The 17935-nt window shown below is 37.4% G+C and overlaps 1 protein-coding gene across 6 annotated transcripts in view; it reads right to left on the bottom strand.

The window, feature by feature from the left end:
* Nucleotides 1-17935, bottom strand: part of LOC149069409 (protein DOP1A) — a 727510-nt gene that overhangs the window by 549033 nt on the left and 160542 nt on the right. For all 6 annotated transcript variants that reach the window (XR_016195089.1, XM_089250153.1, XM_089250154.1 and 3 more), the window contains exon 9: nt 16356-17151. Coding sequence is in view for 5 of the 6 variants with exons in the window: in XM_089250153.1 (XP_089106279.1) it covers nt 16356-17151 (796 nt within the window). In the remaining variant the exon portion in view is untranslated. The remainder of the gene's footprint in view (nt 1-16355; nt 17152-17935) is intronic.

The raw sequence follows: 17935 nt of genomic DNA, 5'->3' as shown, positions 1-17935 counted from the left end.
CTCTCAATATTTTTGCATAATGATCCTGTACAGAATTACTCCATCAGAATAAGTTGATATTGAGCTTATCACATAAGAAAAAGCAGGAAAACATGAAAAAAGACATTTTTTGAAAGGACTTTTACTCAAGAGATGCATTTTTTTAATTGACAATTCCTGTACATGACACATTAGAGCATTTAAGTTCTGAATATAAACTTGTCAGAGTTAAATTTTCTAGCAACACCCAGGACTTTTTCAAGTAGATTTTTGTCATTTGTTTGAATAGGCAATTAATCCTTTTTAATGCACTGCTTCTCTATGCAAAATGAATGTTATAACAAAATTTTCGACTGTATGAAAGTGAGAATAAAATATTATATTATTGTAAATAAAGTGTTGTGTATAAAAGTGGTAATGAAATATTTATTTCACTGTAAATAATTTGTGTATATATCTGTGTAAGTGGGCAATATGCTTTTTTTCACCTATTTCAAATTCAGAATATATAGTTTGAATGTATTTCCCATTATACAAACCACCTATGGACCATGTTTCATAAATTTATGATTACTCTTAATATCGTGTATTCATTGGCAAATGAAGTGTGGTTATGATTAAAAATAAATATGCAGACTATATGAAAAAGAAATAAGTATTTGTGTATGGGATTTGATAAAAATTTTATATATTCGAGATCATAAATTTAATGTTATGAGGTGTTTGTTTTTTAATTTATGGGAAATACACTATTCATTAAGTTAATAAACTATTTTTTTTCAAAAAGTGTCTTTATTTTTGCTGGAATGCTTTAAATAAAGAAAAAACATGAAAAAAAATTGAGTTAGAATGTAACTTTTTAAAAAAAAAAGGAAGGCAGAGCTACGTGATATTTGCCTGTCAAAAGGAATGAAAAATTTTATAGTTAAATATTACGGTAAATTGTAATCAAAGCATACAGGTTCAGGGATAGAGAGCGTGCAGACGATGCTCCGACCATCGGCCTCTTTGTATGACGTCACCGAAACTCACAAGCAGGCCCGGTAGAATAGAGACAGCCCTGATTCTTCGCCCAAATTTTAAAAATGTGCTGCCAGCTATTTGTGAATATAAGTAGTCAAGTGCGCTTAGTAAATTATTAAACTTCATGTATAATTTAGGGGGAAATTTTTTTTCATTCTGTGAAAATTCCTACGTCGATAAATTTTTCTTTCTCTATTCCGCATTATTTTCCCTATTATGTGGACAGCGCCATCCAGTGGTGGACGCTGTTGCCACAGTACCCTTCCCCTAAGCGATGGAGTCACATCGTTGAGTAATTTAGTCTAGCCGGAGCTCGGACTATTCTGCCAGAATGGGCACGTTGAGTAGGAGTAGTAGTGGGCGCAAACGACACGTGTCGGGTAGTTGGAATAGTCGTCGTCATCTGTGTTCTGGTGGTGATGAAACTTTGATGTCTGGCACGTCCAGGTACTGATCGTTGCGGAAATAGGCTGGTTTGATTCGGTCGATCGAGATGACGGATTCCCTGTTCTTGACCCGTACACAAAAAAAAATTTCAGATCGCAACAGCACTTTGAAGGGACCTTCGTAGGTCGGTTTCAGAGAGCGTCGGAGCTTACGAAAACGTGTGTACAGGTCGTCAAGGATTGTGGAACGTAGACATTACGTGTGATGCCATGTCTTGAAGTCGGGATCGGCTTGAGTGTGTTCATGGTGCGTTTCAATTTGTCAAGATACTGGTGACTGCTGGCTCCAGAGCATGTTGTTCAATGAAAATCTCTCCAGGCAATCTCAGTGTTTGACCAAAGACCATTTCGGCAGTGATGGCGTTGAGGTCTGATCGAAAGCATGTTCAGAGGCCGAGGAGAGCCAAAGAAAGACTGTCGACCCAATCACTTGTCATGCTAGCCTTCAATGCTTGTTTGAGCTGACAATGTTGTCGTTCGATGAGCCCGTTTGCTTTAGGGTTGTAAGCAGTCGTGTGGATGTGGTTTATTCCGAAAAAACTGTTGAATTTGTGGAATAGATGCGATTCGAATTGCGAAACCTGGTCTGTCGTGATGGTGTTGGGAATCGTGAAAACCAGTTGGAGTATAATGCCCAGGCACAAGTCTCTGCGAACGTATCTCGGATTGGGATTGCTTCGATCCATCTTGAGAATCGGCAGATAATGGTTAGAAGATATTCGTAACCTTGGGAATTCTGGAGTCTGCCCACAATGTCGATGTTCAGATGAGCGCATTTCTCCGACGGTACGGGGAAAACTCAGAGAGGCGATCAGGTGTGTTTGTGCACTTTGATCCGTTGACAGACGATACAAGCACGGGCAAAGTTATTGACGTCACGCTTTATGTTCAGCCAGACGAAACATCCGGTGAGGAGTTTTACAGATGCTGTGACCCCTGGATGGCATAGAGAATGAAATTTTTCAAACACTTGCTTGCGAAATGCTAGGGGAACAAATATTCGTGGGACTCTTTGCGAATGATCAACATAGAGGTTTAGTCTGTATTCGGGGAGAAAGTTTAGATGAAGTTTAAGTGAATTTTGATTGCTTGTCGAACTAGAGTTGAGAAGTTTGGCAAGTTCTGAATCAGTCTGTTGAGCGTCGGCCAGAAAAACGTAGTCGATTTCGTCGAGATGGAGTGCATCGGCTTGTAACCAAGACAGGGCATCTGCTGGAGTGTTGAGAATGCCAGGAAGATATCGGTGGTGTATTCACTGATGTAAAACAACTGTCGTTGGACGATCGGCGACGCTGACTCGAGCTTCTGGTGGCACGCATAGGAAATTGGTTTATGATCAGTCACGATGGTAAGGTGACGACCTTGCAATTGATGGCGAAAATATTTTACTGCGAGGTAAATAGACAGTAGTTCGCATTCGTAAGTACTCTTAGATTTCTGAGTAGAATTGAACGAGGTACTGAAGAAAGCTAAGGGTTTCAAGCGATTGAGTAAGTCGACAGGATCCTTATTTGAGGCGGTTGTGTTTCAAAGCTGCCAAGATGAGCCTTGCCGATTGGCGACGAGCGTGGACAGCCGCTGGCCATGTGTAGAGCAGTCTGTGTCGAAATTCCGAAGGACGCGTTGGTGTGGTTGTCATGAGCCGGAGGACCATCTGAAGAAAGTTCACAGAGAGTGGCCCCAGCATGCGTACCACTGGCATCAATAAGAAGAAAAAGTCGAGAGTTTGAATGCGGATGAGCAAGTAGAGTTCTGTCGGCGAGCACTTGCTTGATGTCGGTGAAAGCTTTCAGCCGGTCGTCTGTGAGTTAGAGCGCACGTGTTGGTTTGTATTTACCTTTAAGGCAACGTTGGAGCGGATCGATGATTTGAGAACATAGTGGGATAAATCTTTTGTAAAATGTGATCATACCAATGAAACGTTTCAGCTGTTTTAACGTTTTAGGAGGTGGATAGTCTTTGATGACCACGACTTTGTCGGTGAGCGGTTTGAGACCGTGAGCGTTCCAAGAGTTGAGTCAAAGTTGAGACCAAGAAAGTCAATTCAGAGACAGCCAGGACTGATTTGCTGGCATTGAGCATGAGACCGTAGGCATCAAGACGTCGGAAAACTTCTTCCAGGTGATGTTTGTGGTCATCGGGTGAGGTACTATACACCAAGATGTCGTCGAGATAGCAAAATGTGAAGGGTAGACCACGTAGCACCATGTCCATAAACATTTGGTACCATGATGTGGCACCTTGCATCCCGAAGTTCAAGCGGGAAAATTCATATTTGCCTAAGGGGCAAACAATTGCAGTTTTGTGTTGATGAGGGCCGTATATCGGGATTTGAAAATACGCCCGAGTCATATATAATTTGGAAAAAATTGTGCAGGGCTCAGCACGGATCATGGCCTCAAAACTAGTGAAAATAGTGACCAAAATAATTTTAGAAAGAGACCAAATGGACAATGAATTTTGATTATTACCAAATTGAATGAATTGAAATTGAATTTAGTTTTTACTAAACTTAGTATTTCAATGGAACTCATTGAAATTGGTTTTTTTTACATAGTAGTATGAAATAAATCAAACTCCAACACATTCTGCTAACCAGAAAAGTTCTGAATAACTTATCAAATTTATCAACAACTATGTGTGAGAGAGTAACATTACATCCTTCCTTTCTAAGTAACTGTAGCAATGCCTTTCCCCCATGTTGCTTTCCACAACCTATCTTAAAATCAATTTAAGCAGGAAAAACTTCAAAACGGGAAAAAGTTTTCACATTCAAAGAAGGAAAAAAAAAAAAAAAAAAAAAAAAATTTGATGAGAGAATTTGTTCCATCTACATTCTAGTGGACTTTTCATTCATGTTATGCTATGAATGACAGTATACAAAATGTACTCAAACTTTTTTTAATTAGTACAAATTTGATTTACATACCTAGGTTTGTATAATACGTTCCAACAAATTTTAAGAAATTTACTATAATGATTAAAAAAACTATAAAATTACATTTTTAACAATATTATTTTAAATTATTAGATTAAAATATTACTTAAATTACTGAATTAAATAGATTATTTAATTTATTAAATTGAATAAAGTATTTAAATTATTAAATTAACTAAATTATTAAATTAACTAAATTATTAAATTAATTAAATTATTTCAATTATTAAATTATTTCAATTATTAAATTATTTCAATTATTAAATTAATTAAATTATTTCAATTATTAAATTAATTAAATTATTTCAATTATTAAATTAATTAAATTATTTCAATTATTAAACTAACTAAATTATTTTAATTGTTATACGTTGAGGGAGGGCGTTGAGGGAGGGCAATCCACTCTCCCCCCAGCATCAATGGCAGAGCCTACTGATGTATACATGATGTATATCAATTGTAATCTGCCGCACCCCTAAGACCTTCAAGTCTATCTCCACCTATGGCTGGACTGGGAAGGGTGGATGAGTCTACTCTTTTACAGGTGGGGGGGGGGGGCACCAAAATAATGCTGCCCTTGGGTGAGGGAGAAAATAAACCAGTTTTGAAATTGTTTGGTTTTTTAGAGAAAAATTTGTAAATACATATTTTTCTTTTTTTTACACACAACATACACCCCTGCAAAAAAAACATTTACTCCTTTACCCAGAAACAGTATAATTTTGGCCCCTCCCCCCGTAATTTTTAACAGAAAAAGACTCCGCGGCCTTCCCCGGTAAATTTCCCATGAACCTTGTAAGCACCAACGTGGCGACTTTTTTCCGCGGCAATCAATCGCCGTTTTGCGGCAGTCAATTCAAGATAGCTGACAAAGGGCACAAAATTACAAAAAAATATATTATCTTATATATAAATGTGAAAGTATGTATGTATGTATGTATGCCCTTTATACAAATCTACAGATTTAGACCGATCGTCGCCAGATTTTTCATATATACCAAACAGGTCCGGGATTGAACCGTAGGCTACTTTAAAAGTTCGTCAGAGCTTGGAAAATGCCCGAAATGGGCGAAAAACTGCCGGGCAACAATGGTTTTGGGGCCTCAACAATTACTTTCGGAACGTTTACTTTGGTTACCGTGGTTCCCAACAATGCGTTTCAGACGTGTATATGTCTTTACAATGGTTTGTCACATCTTTAACGCTGCCATCATTACAGTTTATTCCTTTATAATGTTTTGGCTCTTTTCCAATACTCCCAGTAATTGAAAAAAACCCTGGAAGCGCCAGATATTTTTGCTTGCATGTATACAGGGTGTCCTTTAAGTGCTAATGTCGCCTTTATCTCATCAACCACCCATCGTTGAGGTATAGTTTCAATTTAAAAAGTGGTTAAAAGGAGTTTGAATAATATTCGCTGCAGAAGCTGGACATCTGACGTCACTAACAACAGAGAACAACAACTACGACGATAAAACAGGGAATAAAAATGTTCTACGCCAGCTGATGAACTCAATGCTTGCCTCAAATCATCAGCACTCTACTTCACCAAACACCAACTCTGGCCATATCGCGACATTGCAATTTACTGCTATTAGTGAGATGGGTTGGAAGTGAAGGTGCTGTCTATCGGTGGTCGCCTCGAGTTTGTTAGGACATCAACACTCTGGCACGAAGCTAAAAAATTATCATTATCCACCAACATGCGAGTTCAACTGCAAAATGACTCAGCACTGCTATCATTTTCACATCAGTTGATCAAACTTGGCAATGGAAGAATTCCCGTAGACCCAAGCACTGGACTGATAACGTTCCCAAATGGATTTTGCCAGTTATTATATATATAAACTCAGTTCAAGAACTTGCAGACAAAGTCTTCCCAAACATTCAACAAAATCACCGAAACCATGAGTGGCTTTGTGAGAGTGCGATTCTGGCACCGAAAAAAGACAGTGTGAACAAGATCAACGAGAAAATCCTAAAAATTATTCCGGGAGACTCCACATCTTACAAATCGGTTGACACTTTGACAGACACAGCGCAGACAGTTCTGTATCCTGCAGAATTTCTGAACTCTTTGGATATTCCGGGTGTGCCACCACACAACTTGACCCTCAAAGTCGAAGCACCTAAAATGATTTTAAGAAATTTGGAGATACCGATACTCTGCAATGGCAACAGACTCTGCGTGAAGAAATTGCACAATTACATCATTGAAGCAACGATTCTAACTGCGTGTGCCAAAGGAGAAGACGTCTTCATTCCACGTATCCCAATTATCACCGAAGAAATGCCATTCAATTTCAAGCGATTACAGTTCCCGATTCGTCTAGCTTTTGCCATGACAATCAACTAAGCTCAAGGCCAGTCGTTAGTAGTGGCAGGTATCAACCTACTTGAGCCCTGTTTTTCACACGGACAGCTTTACGTCGCCTGTTCGCGTGTTGGTAATCCTAAAAATTTGTACATCTACACACCAGATGGACAAACAAAAATATTGTGTATCCACAAGCGATTGCCTGAAGTGTTTAATAAAAATATTTAAAAATGAAAGTAAATTTTTTTTTACTTAATGCAGAAATATTTTGATTAAGAAATAATTAATAAGCTATATATATGCAAATTTTTTACAGGGCGGGCAACGTCGCCGGGTATCAGCTAGTTTATAATATTAATCAACCTAACATGCGGCAATATGCGAAAATCGATAGAAATATATCGGGAAATATGGAAAATTATGATAAAATGAACACAAAAATCGAATCAACGACATACAGGGTTTATAAAATGCGGTTGATACAGAGTTTATGGATGCTGCTGTCAGGGGTACCTATTTTAGCTCGAAAAAAAGTCACCACGTTAGCTCTCTGACTCCTCCCGTAATTTTTCAACGAACAAAAACAGTGAATTCGCCTCCCACCCGGGGCACCCGATTTACCCCATGGCCGTAAAACGACATTTTTTTCTGGAGGAGAAACGCAATTTTCCTGCCCCCTTGACTGTGAAATTCGATAATTTTGCAAAGGAATTTATTGCCTTTTCTTGAATAGACCATTCCATCAAAAATGCCGTTTGAGGCATTGCCGCCCGCCCCCCCCCAGTTTTGGATCTGATCACGGTATGTAGCAAACCGGGCCACAAGTACGTACGATCCATTTTTTTAAACGGAAAAAGAGTAAACTCGGCACCCTTCCCCGTTCAACACAAGTGGAACCAGACCCCGCCATCTCTTATTGCGGTCATAACAGCGACTCGAGACAAAAAAGTTTTAATAACTTCCGAGGTCTAAAAATGGGATTTTTTTTACACAACACCAAGAATGGAGCGCAATATGTCGATATTAAGTCAACAATCAGTATCGTGAAGATGCTCTAAATTAAGTTACATCCAGAAGCGGATAAAGGTCAGTTGTTGACGGCCCCGGGCATTAAAAAAAATTAATATTAGGAAAAAAGAGTAAAGTAGGGGGCCAAAGGCGCGCTCTGTGAGCCCACCGTTAAAACCGTCTCTAGTTACGGCTCGCATGCACGTTAACTGAGTTTTTATCAGCCTGATGACCAATTTTCGTCTGATTTGGAAACCCTTGTGTTAAAACTAAACGTTGAATTGCAGGATTCTGTATATTTTTCATAAATAGTTTTCCTTTCTATCATATCTGGGGCTACGGTTTTTTGCGAAGATTTAAATCCAGTTAGAAAAATAGTACGAATTTTAATTCTAGATAGATCGCGATTTTCAGTCGGATGATTTCTTTTATTGAAGTAAATTCAAAATACTTGCAAGCTTCTTTAACCTTGGCCAGCTACAAGAGTATTCTCCAAAGCGCATTAATAATACGCTGCTTTATACGTATTAATAGTACGCATCTTTAATACTCGCGCTTTGGTATTCTCCCGCTGCATGTAAGTTAGCTTCTGCATGGGCTCTCTTAAATCGTCATTTCAAATATTAAAAAAAATTAACAAAAGTAACGATAGAACAAACAACAAATGTAACTTGCTCGATGCAGCTAGTAAGGAATTCGGCCCTTAGGACTAAAACTTTTTAAAACAAATAAAAGGGCCATGATGAAAAGTTTCGAGAGCCATGCTGGCTGTACGTAATATGGGAAGCTGTAAGCCAGGGTTCTTCAACGCGTGGCCAGATTTTGCTCTCAAAGCTTTTCATCATGGCCGCCAATGATTTGCAGAAAATGGTTGTCATTGGGAAACATTGAAAAATTATTAATTCTAGAATTAATGAAAGAAAATTTCAGAGAATTTATTAAAATAATTTCTGATGAAAGAAATTAATCTAGAATAAATGAAAGAAATAATTATAGAATTTGCAAAATCAACAAGAGTAATTTCACATCATTTCACAATCAACAAAAGTATAATTGCACAATTATAAAAAAGATAAATAATTTCAAGATATTTTAAGAAGGTGTGCTTGCAGATTTAATATCTGCAAGCTGGAAAGGATTTCAGTTAGTTCATGAACGGGAAGTTGGTTAAGGCTCTCGTGGACTCTAGCAACGAAATTACCGTGGTAAGACAGGATGTCGTTCCAAGAATTCCAACAGATGGAAAACCAATCATCTTTTGAGGGGAATTTTCGGCCGCGTTGTGAAATGCCCACTTTTAGGCATCTTTAAAATTAAGAATTAAAAGGATTAAAATTAGGAATTAAGTTAGGCCTCAATTGGGGACAAAGCCAACGTGACGCACCAAGAGTGGAGAAAGCACTCCGAACGCACAAGACATGATCAAAAAATATATATAATACGTAACAGATCCGCAGTTAGATACCTGGCCAACTTTTTGTCCGAAATATATTATATTCTGGTAGACTCTTGCAATGTTGATTCAGTGGCTAAAGAGTGAATTCAGATCCCAACCAGGGTCATCTTAAGAGCTTCATAGGCCCCAGGCCAAGTGGTTTTCTTGAGGCCCCACCAAATTTTAGAATATTTCAACTGGATCTCATTTTTGTGAGGTCTATTTTCTCCTGAGGCCCTTCAAGAAATGCCAGGGTGAGCCCATGCGTTAAAACAGCACTGATTCCAACCAGTAAAGCGCATCCACCTGGACCTTTAAGGGACAGACATATGGTCTTTGGTGAGTAATTATATTTTATCCGAAGAAATTTATTATTATTTTGCAAAGCAAGCACACTTCAAGCACCACCAATTAGTTTTTACTTCCAATATCCCTGAAGGCATCTAATATTTGTCTTTTTGTATATTGTGGATTGGATTGGATTTTCAATTTATTGGCGCAAGGACCAATTTGGCCAAACTGCGCCAAAACATAAAAATAACAAAAATATCATTTTGTCGTCATGTTAAAAAACTGAACTGTGCATGATAGAAAAGTGACATGAAACGTAAAACAATGACATAAATTGTATTTATGTTATACATAAATATATGTTATACATAAATATATATTTATGTATTTACATAATTATTATTAATTTACTATAATTTTTACAATTATTGGTTGACTACGGCGCGCCGTTCATGAGCGACCATATTTTTGGCAGTTGAAGAATCGGACAGGGTTAGGAATGTATGGCCGGTTTTTGAGGTTATAATAACCAATTTTGATATCTTTCGGTAATGTTGGTGATGAGAATGTGAGAATTTTATTATGTGTTGGAGCTGGATTGCCATCTTTGCGGTTCATAATATGTTTGGCTGATGTTACGCCTTGAGACGCCAGCTCCTGTGTTAGTTCTTCTTCATTCATGTTAATCAAGTTAATATCTGAGATGACACCACGTGAATAATTCAGCCTGGGATGAATTTTCACTGTTATTGGAATGTCTCCGAGAGATGTAAGCTTCTGAACGAGTTCGGCTTGTTTAGATGTGTTAGTTTCGATCAGCAGGTCTCCTGAACGAAGAGTCTTCACTGATTTTAAAGTACCTACTGTGCCATAGAGAGCTTTATCTATTAGAAATGGTGATACTTTGGCCAGTTGTTTCTCGGTATCCGAAGAGTGCAGAAAGAAGAATGAAACAGTTGATAAATTTGAAGCAGCAGTTACAGTGACATGTGTTTGGTTTGAAGCAGTTCTTTGACGTTTTGGTGCATTTTGATTTTTTCCCATATTTGAATGGGTATTGTTCGACTCTCACCCACCATGCCCACCATGGAGCCTTACGAGGGGACGTGCGCACACATAGTTAGTAGCAACACAAGGTTAGGTGAAAGCTATACACCACCAAAATAGGTGAGCAGACGTGTTCAAGATCCAAGATCTTCATGAAGCAGCACCAACAAACCTCAACGAAGTCCAGCAGGCCCGGCCCCTCTACCTGCCCAGTAGTGTAACCCCTTCAGCCATTGAGGCGACCAGAGCCAATTGACCTGGACGGGGCTAATCCAAGCCTCCCGTTTCAGCTGAATCCGAGGCCAAAGCTAGCGCATCAGGCTAACCAGGATCCCCATCACCAGCCTTATGGGTCTCCGCGCACGGCAAACACACAGGTAGACAGCGTCCTAGATAGGGCATACGCTAGAAGTAATGCCCCATCTGGGAGGACCACTCCCCGCCTGAGCGGGGCCCACAATGAGGGGTTGCACATAAAAGACAAGAACAGGACAAAACTAGATGCAAGACAAGTACTGTAAATGTGTAGAAATAAACATGTAATCTGGGCCATTGAAAGTGAATGATATGAGCACAAAAATGCGATGACAATGACGTGCGATAGATTTGGCGTTACCCAGAGTGCACCATGAGGAGGCCTATCACATTACACCCCCTTGTATATTGTGTTCAGTACTTGTTATTACGAAAGTGTTTGCCACCACCTATATGCAGGGCGGTTAAATTGATTCCGTTATTTATATATAGTCTAGTAAAATGTTCAGCATGGAACGGATGCCATGTCTTTAATCTCAGGCGTGCTAACTTTTGGAATCCAGAAAATCCAGAGATTCTCCAGGGTGAGGGGGAGGTGGGGAATACCCCCCTCCGGACTCGATAAAAAAAAGTTCACAAAAATATATTTTTTTTAATCAAGAAAAACTTTCATTCCCTTCCCCCCAAGGCAGGTTCTACATTGTCCCTGAGCAGAATGTAATTCCATGTCAGTCTTCTCATGCGCAGAATATTAAAATCACATCTATATACTGTTGACATAAAACATAAGTGTTTCTTTTCAGGGATGCTATCAGTGATTGATAATCTTGGGTATATGAACTCTGAAAAGCTTTATATAGCTGTTTTATATTTTCTTTCTGAACTCATATTTAATCAGAGGGAACCAAAAATTTCAAAATACAAAGCTGCTGACGAAAAAACTTGTGTTTACCGCACGGCTGTTTATGGAATACAATAGCAATTATACAGCAATTTCGGCAACCAAGGTCATGTCCCTGATAAATGATTGCAGATAAACGCTACGTACACAGTCACGTCTTTGCCAATTGCTTTAAGGAGGTCACCAAGGGAGTATTCATTGACATGGTTTAAACTGTAATCAAAATTTTTGGATAAGAGATAAACATAGGTTGGTTAAAAACATGAATTTAACCAATCCATGTCGATCTCTCACCAAAAAATTGTGACTATAGTTTAAACCATGTCGGTGAATACTGCCCCAAGACTTTTTTTTACGGCAGCTCGATGCAAATGACCACAGCTGTCCTCTATGGGTGTTTTCCCTCATGACGACAGCAATAATTGACGTCACACTGTGAAAGCTCTAAATCTAATTTTCTGCTAAAATCTAGAGAGATGACAGGTCTGGAATCTTCACTTTGTTCATATAATTTGTCTCAATTCTTTGTCTACTCTGATCCAAATATATCCCAATAACCTGCTGTGCGCCATTAAAATAAATCAATAAAAGATATTGGTCCACAATAAATTAAACCAGTTTAGATATAAATAGTATAATGACAATTTTAAAACGAAAACAAGAATTACCATTTTCCAGCACTTAGAGTCACAACTAATTCTCGCACAGTGTTTTATATGTTTAATACTGTGTCCCAACAGAAGAATTTAATGTATGTTCTCATATTTATACTATGAATATGTATATACACATAGTTTTGGTTTGTGTTCCCGTATTTTATTGTGCTGCTTTTTTTTTGTATTTTACTATATATTTCATTCCCTGTCATTCTCCTTACTTGCCTAATGAGCCATAAAGATCATTGTGAGATATGCATAGAAATTTGATTCGTGTTTCTCACATTGGCTTTAATGTAATCTTTTTGCCCTCGTGTACCTTTAACATTAAGGACCTCATTGTTTAAGGCTAGCTTTTGCCGTTCTTTGCATGGAATTTTCATTCTGAAAATTCTAGGGAAACCGAAGGGAGTATGTTATGTTGAATTGTCAAAATTCATCATAACATTAAAATAGTTTTAAATTGTAGAGAAAATAAAATATTATTATACTGAATAGATTGGCTTTATGGAATGTTCGATTTTATTTGTACATTGGAATCTTGCATAATTAATCATATGCTTTTACATACATTTAATTGTATTTTTATGGTATAATAGAATAATAATATAGTTGGAAAGCAAAATCTATTCTATAGAAAGTTTAGGCCTTAAGATACAGTTGCACACGGTACTGCTGCCTTGGGGCCCCAGATGAGAAACACGGATCGAATTACAAAGGGTTGCAAGAGAATGATGGAGATGGTCATCGAGCCATATAAGGTAATGCTTGCTTTTCAGGGGGTTTTTGGCGAGAAGAAATTTTCTGAAGATCTTGATGGTCTCTTTAAGATTTCTCCCTTTTTCTGTTGTACCTCAATTCCCCCTCTCTCCCTTCTCTGCCAACCCTAAATTAAAACGACAAATAATTCTCTTCAGGACCTGTACGCAGTACATTTTAATATAGTTTTCTTGCCAAGGGGCTTAGCATACCCTCTGGGAAAATTCAGTCTCTTGATACTTTTTCATACTATGGGCGAGTTGTATTGGAATTTATAAATATGCCAAGCTTGATTATTTTTATGCTGCCAGAAATGCAGGTTCTTGTTTTAGCTCTCTAGTGTCACTGAAGCAAAGTATAATGTGAAATACTACATTAATGCTAAGAACAAAAATAACAAATAAACAGTCAGTGATGTTAGTGTACAATGGTAAACCAGCGACCACATGACAGCTGACAGCTTCTGAGGATTCGTTCACTGGGCATCTTGTTTGATCACACGGACCATCATCGTGTACAACAGCTCCAGTCTGATTTTCGTCTATCAGCAAAGATACATTGACAGTTCTTTGCCTCTTTGCACACTGGCTTCTAATGGGGATGTTATCACTAGTTCACTGTCAACGACTACCAGTGTAAAGACAGAGGTCTTCGTCAAAATAGAGACAAAATTATGTATTCAGAAGTACATTCACGTTCAGCTACCATCACTCTCCATTAACTCCAAATTCGTCCATCGTTTGGTCACCGTCTTCGGACATTAAAACCATGTCAACCACATGTAAGTCAACCCTTGTAATGAAGTTTATAATCTATGCATAACCATTTGGTAGCTACCTACACCTTGGTCAATTATTTTAATTGTTAAAAGGTAGCTACCTACACCTTGATATTAATTATTTTAATCGTTGAAATTGAATATTTTTCACCTTAAAATTTGACTGATTTATTTGTTAATGGAAGTGTTGTGTTTCTCATCTTATGAAATGGTTTACCTTGTCTTGGTCCTATAATATTTATTCGAATCTGGGTGAAAGAATTTCAACTTAAAATCAAAATTAAAATAAATTAAGAAAGGGAAAAGGATCGAGACACTGGTTCAAACTTTTATCTATTACTAATCAATTCAAGTTTGTGGTCACAAGCCACATCAAATCACACTGAAAAACACATTTGGTTGTAAAGTATCGGATGAGCATGTACACTCTAGATCAGTGTTTCTTAACCTTTTTTAGCTCATGGCCCCCTATGGATCACATTTTTTTCTCGTGGCCCCCCTGTCCTATCCAGGGCCCCCTCTACCCTCATCAAAGATTCAGATACTTTCTATTTTTTTTATTATGAATGAAATTTTAATAAATCAGATCATTCTCTGGAATCCTGGCTAGGCACGGCTCAAAAATGGCGGATTATCATCTCTCCCAGGAATCAAATTATATGTTAAAAAACAGTCTGTGTAAAATACAGTACGTTCCAACGAACATGCATGATAAATCAACCCTCCCAACACATCAACCGTTGCTCTGGCGGCCCTCCATACTTAGCTGGAAGTAACAGATGAAAATCATAATACCAGATCCCATATAGTGCAGTCCCCCTCCCTCCATTATAGACATGAAGACCCGGGTCATGCCCACATAGACCCAAGGGTTAAGATGACCCTGGTTCTATGAACGGATCTGATGAATTCTGAAAGTAGTAATATTTTTTTCAACCACATTTCACTTTTAAAGCTTTTTTCTCTTCACAGCTCTCTATGACTTCCTTCACCACCTGTCGTGAATCACCTTTCTTCTGATTTTCTCCCGTGGCCCCCCTAGAATATCCAAGGACCGCAAGGGGGCCATATGGCCCCAGGTTGAGAACCACTGCTCTAGATGGATTTGCACATCATTAGCTTCTCTGACTAAAGACACAACTCAACCAGCTTTCTTCTCACCATAAATCTCTTGCCAATCAGTTCTGTCATTCATTGTTATGGGAGAAAAGTAACAGTCAATATAAGGTGGTTATTAGAAAGGCAAAAGTTTGCAGAAGTGAGCAGTAAACCTTTAATTAGCCTTGTGAATAACAAATATACCCTGCAAGTCACAATCACTGAAATGAACTGAGTATAACAACCATTTACATTGGATGAACCAATGTAAATGGTTGATTCTTATAAACCAGAGGCTACTGTATATTGTAAATGCATGTCATAGCTGCCAACTTTTGAAAATGAAAATTCGGGAGATTTTCGCGCAAACCCGTATTTTATGCTAAAACCACTCCCTAATAAATACAATAGGGATTTTTCCAAATAAAATAGCGATTTTCCAAATAAAATAGGGATTTCCCAAATATAAAAGTTAGAGCGTAGGGAATAAAATACCTACTCAAAAACTGAAGTCAAATTAAAATAGGGATTTTACACACATGGAAGTTAAACCATGGGGAATAAAATTCCTACGCAAAAAACAAGTGAAATTGGAGGCCAAAACTTCAATGATGTAAAAATAAATATTGTGTTCAATCAGAAACGATGTGAACAAACATTCTGCGCGAATGACCCCAAAATCATCGGAAGATGAAGGAAAACACCGTCAATTTTTGAAGAACACTGACTTTTTGTGACTTGATGTTTTTTTTTTTTTCACTTCACGACTGATGATGGCAGTCTTTCCATGGCCGATGTTTATGTCCGTAACACAACTTGTACAAAAAGGAAAAGTTGGCCCTCTTCTGGAACGTTTGATGAAAGGAAATTCATCGGAATAAGTATCTTTAAAATTGATTAAATATGTTTTTGCTTATCAGTATTCGTGTTTTGTTATATCGCACGTTATAACAAAAGAAATTTTGACCACATGCGCGTGACTATAATCTTCAATTATTATCCAGGACTATTGGCTGCTAAGCCATTTCCCTGCACGATAAGACAAACAACTTTCTTGTTACCATCAGAGGGTTTGTAAAACTTCCTTAAAAAGGGAATTTCCCCATTTACGACGTGTGACGTCATTTCGAAAGGGAAAAAAAAGATGCCCCACAAGAAATTCCTTAGGGATTGTTTTCATAAGCGGGGATTTTTTTCAATGAAGTAGGGAATTTTAAGGGACAATTAGGGATTTTTGTGATTTTCGTAAAAATTCGGGAGATTTAAGAACTTTTCGGGATGTCGAGCGATGAAGCTAAAATTCGGGAGATTCCCGAAAAATTCGGGAGACTTGGCAGCTATGGCATGTGCATGGCATTTGATAACAAGCTTTAATGTTGGTTTTTCATAATAAAAAAAAAGTGTAAAAATATGCTCATACTTACGTAGATTTTCATGGATACCTGTGAAACTTGCTTCTGCCTCAGGAAAAAAGTGTTCTGCTGAAAATTGTGATAGATCAGTTAATAACTGACACATTTTTTCAAACACAGCACACAAAATAGCATCTTTTGGAATTTTTTCATCATTCAAATGAGTCTGAAATATGGACAGTTCACTTGCTCTGCTACCACATCTTTGTTTATAAAAATCAAATGCCACCTGAGAATTGTCAGACTCTTTGAGATCCAGACAAGAATTCAGAATGATTGCCAGTTTCTTATGCCTACTAAACTCACTAGTATGAGGTAGAAATGTTTCATATCTAAGCAATGTTTCATTTGAATCAGTCAAAAATTTATCTCTAAGAAATGTAGATAAAAACAATTTAAACTTTTGCAAAGACACTTTCATATCTGAAATAGCATCAAGGCGACAAATATTTGAATTTTGCAACATAGCATAATCATATGCTCCTATATGTTTTTCTTTATATCTGGAGCACCTGAAATAGAAGTCCTTATCTTCAGGTACACAAATTCCTTCATTATATGCTCCTCCAACATTGAGAAAATTATCATGAGTGACATTAGTGTCATACATTTCACTAGAGGCATCATACTCATTTCTTTTATTATAGCAGGAACCTGGATGTTTCATTTTAAAGAGAATCTTTGTGCAAAGATTAAGAGAAAGGAATATACTTTCAGCGGAAAGTTTGCAACAATGAAAGGTGATCACATCAATAACACTGTTTAATAATCCTGGCAAGTGTTTCTCCCGTGCTTGGAGATCCATTTCCTACAAGAAAAAAATTTAATAATTTATAAGGATCTATAACATAATGTGTTTGTTCACTTTCATAAGAAGAAAACCAAGAATTTCAAAAGGTTTTACAAATGTGCAAGAAATCTCAAGGTTTAAAAGAAACATTGTATTGTAATTTCAATATAAAGCATAGAACAAACATTTGTATAGTCCTTTGAATATGAGAGGTTACTTGGGTAATTACTTAAAGAAATGGTGTATGTACGGTTTAGTAATAGTAGTAGATCACAACTACTCTTATCAGAGATTTGAACCTGACAGGTGCCACAGCAGTGGTCAGCTGAAGTTGATTTTCTGTAAATTTCCAGCTTCAAGACACAAATGCAAGCTGGTCTATGATTTCAAAAAATCTGTTCAGGCAGACTACCAGAAAAATCATCAGAAAAAATTCAATCTTTATTATACTCACATAAACATACAAATTCAGGTATCAACCACTTTTGCTTCCTATGTAAAAGACATATGGCATTAGTTGTCAAGCACAAATAAAATAAGAGTTACTTACCCCGGCCTGGCGAATGTGATTTGCCATATGGGGGAAATAAATTATGTCTGACATAATAAATATGTTTGGACTATGTGTATAATAATTATTTCAAGTTGCACCTGTATGTTAGAAATTACCCAGAGGAATATTTACGAAGTAGTATAGAATATAACTCCTATTTCAGTCAACTCAACTTTTTTTGAGATTTTTCTTAGAACAATCCTCACACACAAAAATCTATTAAATTAATAAATTATGAAGATATTTGCA

Source organism: Pholcus phalangioides, unplaced genomic scaffold, assembly GCF_987345545.1.
Source record: "Pholcus phalangioides strain wild (caught in Gottingen) unplaced genomic scaffold, Ppha-v1.0 ptg000022l_1, whole genome shotgun sequence".
NCBI classification, from domain to species: Eukaryota; Metazoa; Arthropoda; class Arachnida; order Araneae; family Pholcidae; genus Pholcus; species Pholcus phalangioides.
This window is presented reverse-complemented; position numbering and strand designations above follow the sequence as displayed.